General features: G+C 44.6%; 1 protein-coding gene across 1 annotated transcript in view; it reads left to right on the forward strand.

The window, feature by feature from the left end:
• LOC109299348 (cytosolic phospholipase A2 delta-like) overlaps positions 1-8,821 on the forward strand; it is a 56,735-nt gene that overhangs the window by 38,832 nt on the left and 9,082 nt on the right. The window contains 5 exon segments of the mRNA XM_019519937.1: positions 1,035-1,152; positions 1,886-2,023; positions 2,927-3,013; positions 4,309-4,498; positions 5,100-5,277. Coding sequence (XP_019375482.1) covers positions 1,035-1,152; positions 1,886-2,023; positions 2,927-3,013; positions 4,309-4,498; positions 5,100-5,277 — 711 coding nt within the window.

The raw sequence follows: 8,821 nt of genomic DNA on the forward strand, positions 1-8,821 counted from the left end.
CTCTAAACTATTTACCAGCAACATTCATCCCCCCCACCCCAACCTGTCTCTTACTCACTGACTCTTCAATTTACATCTTCACTGACTGGCTTTCTTGCATGCATACCAGCCTCTGGAATTTTTACTATTTATTCCATCCAGGAAGAGCACATGTCAGCTGCAAATGCTTCCTCAGCTCAGTGAAGGGTATTTATACCTGAAAGCTTGCAAAGAAGAATGTTTCCAACTATTTGAGTTGGTCTAATAAAAGATATCAGATTTACCCAAAGCACCTTGTCTATTTTAATAACAAGGATGAATAAGCATGGCCAGTACTTAGGGCAGCCAGCTGTCCTGTTTATTTTCAGCTCTCTTCCAGGGGCATTGGTTATCACTAGAGAGTTATGCCTGGAAATTCACATTCAGAGAAGCCTCTCAGACAGAGGAATAAAACCTACTTTTACTGGGGGCCAGCTTTTTGGCAAGAATGCTACAGATTAGCCCCACACCCTCCTCAAGTGCCATTCCAATCCCCATCTGCTGCTCTGCTTTGTGCTAACTGCCCTGTGCTTCTTTCCTGATCTGCTGCTTTGCTTTCTGCTTCTTGCCCCATGCTTCCTACACAACTGCTGCTCTGCTTTCTGCCTCTGTGCTGCCTGTCCCAACCCTAGTCTGCTTCATGCTAGACATGGAGGCTGCCTGTGCCACTTGTGGCTCATATGCCACAGATTGGTCACCCCTGTCATAGATCAGTTTGATTCATTTTATATACAAAATGTGAGTGCTGCATTGGTTGGTATGAGCAGCTACTTCTGACATTAAATAAGTTTCATTTTAAATTAGCTGCAGTCTTTGTCTAAGGATACCTCATTGGTCAGAACCAGAAAAAACAAATACTCTAAAAATACCCATCTTATGTAACACCGCTGCTCTGGTATTAATTTTTTTTAGTTTATGGTACTGCCATCAGACATACAAAGAGGCAATCTTCCTTGCTTCGCTGTGATTTTTTTCTCATTGCCATTTTCTTACATTTGTTTTTTTCTTTTGATTAGCTAAATAACAGCACACTCTCCAATCAGCGCCAGGCTGTGAATCAGGGGCAAAACCCTTTGCCTTTCTATCTGGCCCTCAATGTCAAAAAGGACACGCAGAGCAGTTTTGCATTTAAAGGTAAATGTTCAAATAGGGGTTTTTTACTTTTCGATTTAAAGGAGACACATATTGAGTATGTGAAGAAACACTTACTTTTCTGCACCTACCCTTCCCATGTGAAATTATTTGCCTCTTCTGACTTGGGAGGAGAGATATTTTTCCTTAATTTGTCATGGCCTTTTCCTGATTGTTACAATGCCAGGTTCTATTCCTAACTCTTTCCAGTAATAAAACAAATTCATTTCAAATCTTCCTACAGTCTTTTGCTCCATCTATGGTCTTGAGCTTCCCCAAAATGTCTCCCAACAGGCCATACTTCTGGACTACTACTAGACCTCAGCAGGGGTATAGCAGGGCAGTTCTGCACCTTAGGCAGTGGTGATGCAGCGTTGGGTGCCATCATGCTGAGGGCAGCGGCAGCTGTTTTTGCACCCTACTCTGCAAAGGCAATGCCTGGGGCTGCTGCCCTAGTCGCCCCCTGTAAGTTATGCTACTGGACATCAGCCTCAGTGTACCTTCATTTCCTGAACTGAGGAAGGATTACGGAGCTGAGGCTGACAAATTCTGCATATGTTTTGAATAAATGCAGTTAAGATATTCTGTGGCTTAATTAGCACACTGTAAAAAAGGGCTGGTTTATCAGGAGCATACATTGCAAAACATATTTATGAGTTCTTAGCCAGCTTACCATAGTCATAACTTGACTAGTGACTGCACACATCTCAATTCCTGACATCTTGTTCTGTTACAGAATGGTGTGAATTTTCTCCTTTTGAGGTGGGATTTCTGAAATATGGAGCTTTCATTCGCTCAGAAGATTTTGGTAGTCATTTCTTCATGGGACGCCTGATGAACAGGATTCCAGAATCAAGGATCTGCTACTTGGAAGGTAAAGTTATTACAATAGAGGAAACCTCAGACTTCTGAGGAACAGTTGGACACACAAAGACAGCATGGCCTGTGCTACCGAGGTCCTGTGGACCCCGGGGCAGGATCCCACATAGAGATGATTGGCAAATATTTTTTCTTATGAAACTTTTCATATTTTTCAAATTTGTAGTAAAGTAATTTAAAATGGTAAATTCCAAGTTTTTAAAAAGCTTATAATGGCTCAACACCAAAATTATTTCCAATTTGGGACCAAAAGCAAAGACTGAAGAAAACATTTTTAGATGCGTACAAAAAGTTCTGTTTTGTCAAAAAGTCTTTTTTCCCCAAACCATGCTTCAATGAAAAAAAATGTTGGCCTGCTCGAGTGTTAGCAGAATTTTGTGTGGCGTGGTAGCAATTCTGCAGCAACTCCAGGAATCTTTAACCTACTCCAGGCCTTGGACCAACAAACATCACCCATCAGAATCAGAGACTTGTCACCAGCTTTCTGACCACCCACTAAACTCTTCCCCTCCTGGCTTGAGGAGGAATGTGGTAGAACAGGAAATCTGGGCCTAGATTTTTTTTCTCTTTTGTATTAGTCTCTCTTTTTTTTATTCATTTCCATTTTTAACCTGTTGGACTTCAATGAGCTTTCCCTGCCTTTGACTTCCCCAATTTTTTTTTTTTTTTTTTACTGTTTCTCATAAGAGAAATACTAATCTGGTAATGTGAAAGTTGAGCTGGATTTTGAGCCCTTGGTGTTTGAAAAATCAAGCAAATTTGGTTCCTGCTTCCCTTATGACCACCTGGATGACTATCTTATTCTAATGAACCAGGCTAAAAGAAAAGCCAATGAAATGACTTGTAGGTTTTGATCTGATTAGCAGATTCTCAGTCCCCAATGTGCCTGTATTTACAGCAGTGTGGAGTAACATCTTTTCTGCGAATCTGCTGGATGTCTGGAATGTTGTCACCAGCTTGTACCCAGAATGGAAGGAAGAGGATGGTAATAGGGATTTTATATTATCCATTTTATCTGTATTAATGGGAGAGATTTGTGTTGAAAGAAAATTTAAGGTAAAACTCATTTGATTTCACAAGATGAATGTCTCTCTAGAGTTTGTCTCTTTAGAGCTGGTGAAGGGAGGTGTTATGCTGGAGATGGGTTACATAGGTAGGTAAGATGTTTCCGTATTCATCCTGTTAAAAATACAGTGGTGGTTTCTACATCTAGAAGGATGAATCGAGGGGCTGGGGATTGATTCTTATTTGTGGACAAGGACTCTGCTCCTTGCTCACCACCGTTCTGTAAGTATTACTGGCTCTTTCTTGCTGGTGATAAAGGTTTAGACATCTTTCACTGGGAAGAAGTGACTTTTCTCAAATTTAAATGTACAAAATGAGAATGGACTCTTTATATCTTTAGGCCTCTTGTTACTCACATTGGCCCAGAATTCACCTGCCATGTGAAAGCTGTCTTTCTACCAAAAGTTCCCTCCACTCTTACTTCAAAGAGTAAATAATGACACAGCGTTGTGGGGAAGCAATGACGCTAAGGCTGTCTACACTGCTAGTTAAGGATTCTCTTAGGCCTACCCTCAGCCCATACTTGCTAATCATCATCATCAACTGAAGACCTTTCAGTTTGAACCAGTTTGACAGCTGGTTCTTAGTCAGGCTTCTGCTGGGTAGATTTTACTGATCAGAGGAATCAAGATATTCATAATAGGCCTTTGAAAACAGAATTTAGTTCACTATCTGTAAGGACTGGGATGTGGACAGTCTGGCATAATGGTTAGGCCACCAAGGGAAAGCAGGGCCTGGGGCTGAGTCAAGAGCAGGAGCCATATACTGAAACCTGAGGCAAATCCAGAAGCAATGTCCACAACATAGTCCAGGGTCAGGATCCAGGGTTCAGATGCCAAGTACCAATCTGAGGGGTAATCCACAGGGCAAAGTCCAAAAACAGAGTTAAACTGGGGCTAGGAGCCAGGAAACAGAACCGCAGGGAAATGCAGAGCCAAAGTCTAGAAATAAGCTGGAAACTAGGGTCAGGAAGTAGGAGGCTTGCCACTGCTGGTGCTAAATGGCTAGGTGGTGCTCCCAGCAGGCAATCGGGATGCTTGCTGTTCCTAAACTAGGGCACAGTTCATTAGGTGAGGCTTGATGCAGGTGTGGCTACTGAGGTACTTAGTCCAGGCTGGCCTGCCTACTTGGAGTCCCAGCCTGTACTTAGCCAGGGCTAGTCTGCCTGATCAGAGTCCTTGATGCTATCAAATTGCTTTTTTCCTTCCATTCTAGAGAAAAACAGGAGTCTGTCTACACAACCTTTCTCGGCTCAGAAGACTTTTTGTTTCAGCCCACCTGATGAGATCTCACACATTGTCAATAAGATTTTGACCAGTCGCCCAGCAGAAGAACGGACCCCTAACTTCTTGAAAGGTCTCCAGTTCCACAAAGACTATGACCAGCATGAGGAATTTTCTACATAGAATGGTAAATCAGACTCAGAAATGACTTCATGGGGGAGATCTGATCAAATTCTCTGGGCAAATGTGAAACCAATCTTAAAAAGAAGGGCTGGCAAGTTAGGATGGATGGCGCTTGGTGAAATGTGTGTGGTTACAAGGCCCACATAGTCTCTGTACCCCTCACCATACACATAAGCTTGTAGAAGTAAATAGACTAGTTTGGACTTGATGATGGATACTCTGGTAACAAAGGACGCTGACAGATGTGGAAAAAATGCACTTTACTGGAAGCAGCAGTGTTTTTTGACCCAGCTCCGTAGTACCTGTATAGCTCAAATGCTTCAGCAGGGCTTTTTAGCACTTTTATCTAAAGTGGATTCAATCAGTTATTACATAAATGCACAAAAAAAAGCCCCACTAAAGTGCCTGATTTATACAGATGTTGGGGAAGTTGGATGCAACTAACACTCTGCCTCTTCAGGGTGTGTGCTGGGCTTGGCACGGGAGCATGCTAAATTTAAAGTAAAGCACTGCTTCCCTCCCCACAACCCATCTACAAGCAGCCAAAGTAACTATTCTGGAAAATTGCCATATCTTTTATCCCATTCATTCTTAAACAAGTATGATTTCAGGTGGCATAAACTTTCCAAAAGAGTTGTGGTTTTTCTTTGTTAGGGTTAGGAGCTGTTGGCATATACATGATTTCATTAATACCAGTTGCCCACCACTGCTGAGGAAGGGAAGAAGAGTAGATGTTATCCTGTACTTCGGTTACAGCCTATTGAAGACATGTTTTGATGAGAGAATATTCAAATAATCTAGTGAAGCTCAAAAATGGCTGTACTTTTGCTATGAGCCAGTAGCATTTAATGTGTAGAATTGAAATTTGCTTTCATTTTGCAAATAAGGCCCAGAAAATTGTTCCCAAAAGCAGTTTGCAGATATTTAAAAATGATGTGTTTTTGTCATTTTATGCATGGTGGTATAGATTCACAGTGAGTGTTTGAATTCACTCTGGAATGGGTCAGTGAACAGTATGGACTTATCTCTTTTTGTTTTTTTGAGAATTTTCCCTGACCAGCATTCCCAATTATCTCCAAGATTTTTTCTCCAAGTTTTTGACCAAATTTTTTTGGTTGAAGTTAGTATTGTTTGCATTCCAATATCATTCAGCTGAGCAGATGTGTCCAACCACAACTGATCCACTGAATTGGGTGAAACACACTTTGACTGTTGTCTTGCATCAGCTAGGGGCCCAAACCTGTGGGAAAATGGGCAACATGGTCCCCACTTACAGAGATGCACCTTGGAAATTCCCCAGAGCGTGTCTTTAAGCACAGTAACTTGGCTTTCTTCCTTATAAAGATGCATCTCTGTAAGTGAGGAAAACTGGGGTTCCCTACTTACAAACTTGCCATGGGAGTTCATGTGGTGTGCAGGATTGGGCCTCTTAAGTTATGGGAGTGCCTGCCTGGGGTGCCTGGAGAGCACGGGCAGCTCTGGGCTGCCTGTGCTTTTGCTCCATAAAAGCAAACCAAGCAGCGTCCGTTTCCATCCTAACTCAGTTAGTTTGCTTAATCCTGGAGCAGATGAATATTATGAGTTCTCTTCACTGGCTAGGTAGGAGGACTCAGGCCTTTCCACTCTATGGAGTCCCAGCCCAGGATCCTGAAATTAAGTTTTTCCAGCCAACTTCATTCTTGTCTGTCCCCCTATCATATAGTGGCTACCTCTAGTACATGTTGGTTACTCTCTGTTAGGGTGTTGTTATATGTTACCTTAAATATGTGTTAAGGGATCTTACAGGAAAGTCCACATATTAGGGCAGGAAAACATGAACTGAGGATGCTCTGAATGGGTTGAAGATAATTCTTTTCCATCAAGGATTATCTCTAACTGATTTCAGGCAGTTTGTGTTGCAGTCATATGTCCAAGAGTAGTTGGGAGTGGTCCTCAGGAATCCCAGGAGGCACTGCTCCCAGCTGCTTTTTCCTCCCCCACAGCTGGGGGGCAGCTGGTAGAGATAAGGTAAGAATCACCTCGCCTCCACTCCCTTTCTGGGCTCCCCCCATGTACTCCTGCCTCCCCCCAACTTCTGGGAGCCCCTGCAGTCCAAGGGGGGAGCCCCAGGGGCAGGGGGGACAGGAGAACCCTTGTCCTCCCTGCTCCTGGGGTTCCCCCTTTTTTCCCCTGCCCCTGTGAATGTTCAGGGCCCCCACTTCTGCCCCCCTCACTACACCCTTACTTAGTTTTCAGAATTTATCTTAGACCCAGAGCTCCCTTCCTAGAGCTCGTCTTAGTGTCAGAGCTCTCTCTAAGTCTCAGGGTCATTCTCTGCCTTAGATGTGTCTTCAGATTGCTCAGGTTTGCTTCATTTCTTCTGTTGCATGCTGCACTTGCCTCTTGATTGGTTAGTCTGGAGACTGGCTGCCGCAAGACCCTCGTTTTGCCAGGGCTTCACTTAACTTTTTCCCTGCCTCATGGGATTTACAAACCCCATCACGCTCCCTTTGCTGCCTGGAGCACCTCAGTTTTATTTAATATGCTAATTATGTTGAAGGAGATGTTGCTGTAACAGATGGAAGGCAGGGTAGATTTGTACCTTATAGACTACCTAAATCAGAGATGCATAAGCTTTTGTAAGCAGCAGCTTACTTTGTTGGATGGTGAGAAAGGACCGTAACTAAGAATCATGCAGGTTAAAAGTACAGACCTAAATAAATGCAATTGAAAAGTGACCTTCTTGTATTCTCCCCTAATTGGGCATCCACAGCACCAGCACCTCAGGAGAAAACTATGCTTTGAAGGGTCTGGTTTACCTTTTTTCAGATTGCTGTGTAGGGACAGTGGTCAAGTGCCAAATGATACAAGAGGTAGAACTGTGCCCCTATGACATAGTATAATATGTAAGTTATGAATCTCTTCCAAGGAAACAGGTGATACCATGATCCAAAAGAGTACTGAAGCCTACTGGCTTATTCCTTTCACAGATCTTTTGGGATCACAGTTGCCTGATCTGGTTACAACACATGAATGAAGGAAACCTTTAGATGTTTGGCTGGGTCTTCCATTATAAGATAGTAATACATTTAATCTAATTGCAATAGATCTTTTGTGGCAACTTGCTTAGAAATTGGTTGCAAATAATCAGCAAGATCTACCCAGCATAAGCCTGACCTTCATAGAAAGTGTTAGTTTAGAGCACAGATACTGAGCTGGCAGGGAAAACTAACTAAACTTTCTCACGTAGAGGTGCTCCCCAAGGATGGGTAGAGAGACATGATTAGTGGGTCCCTGTAAAGAAACTTGAACTGCTATTAACTGTGCTATACAGGCAGTCCTCAGACTTACAATGCAATTGGTTCCTGAAAACCATGTCTTAAGTCAAAACATTTTACAGGCAGTCGTCAACTTACGACTGTTTGAGTAAACTACAACACGGTTTTGGGGTTCCGATGGGGTTTTGACTTTACGATGCTGGACACAGATGCTTCCAGCTGGTACGTCTGTTGTGGTGGGGCATGGAGGGGGGGCAGATCAATGCTCCCCAGTGAGGGAGGAATTGGGGCTGGGACTAGGACAGGGGCTGCCCTGTGGGCAAGGGGGCACAGGGAGGTGGTGGGGTGGCTCCTTCTGCTGTGTGCTGCCAGTCTGGGAGGGCAAGGGGGGGCACGCACCCCTAGATCTGTGTAGGGTGGGCTAGGCCAAGGCTGCTTCGGACTGCACTCCAGGCTGGCAGCGGAAGGTGCTGGGAGTGGGGGCTATGCCCTTTTGCCGCTTGCCGAGCTGGGGCAGGGGGGAGACACTGTGCTGCCTCTGGACAAGTGGTGCATATTGGCTGGAGCTGTCTGGGCCTCCCCATGCCTCCTAGCCTTGCCCTGCCCCACCCCGGCTGGGCTGTGCTCCAGGCGGGCAGCGGGGGCTATGGGGAATTTTAGGGTGACTGCAGCCCTCCCACAATCCCAACTCTGCCACCCACCCCAATCTGGGGGCACACTCCCTCCCATGCCCTGCTGCTGCCCCTCACCCAGCTGGGGCAGGGTGGGGTGAAGCAAAGTTTTGACTTAAGACATGGTTTTCAGGAACTAATTGCATCATAAGTCTGAGGGGTACCTGTAACTTGGAACCAATTTTCCTATAGGAACAATGTTATAAATGGGGCCTTGGTTTCTTTACCATGCCTGACACAGCTGTCTCCAGGTGGTAAGTCTGTTGTAGTGGGGGGGCATATCAATGCCCCCACAGTGAGGGGGGGATTGGGGCTGGGGCTAGGACAGGGGCTGGGGCGGAGCTGCTGCATTACCTACTTACAAGTGGTGCACAGTGGCCAGAGCCGCCCTGGC

Source organism: Gavialis gangeticus, unplaced genomic scaffold (assembly GCF_001723915.1).
Source record: "Gavialis gangeticus isolate Ggan-Ray unplaced genomic scaffold, GavGan_comp1, whole genome shotgun sequence".
NCBI lineage: Eukaryota > Metazoa > Chordata > Crocodylia > Gavialidae > Gavialis > Gavialis gangeticus.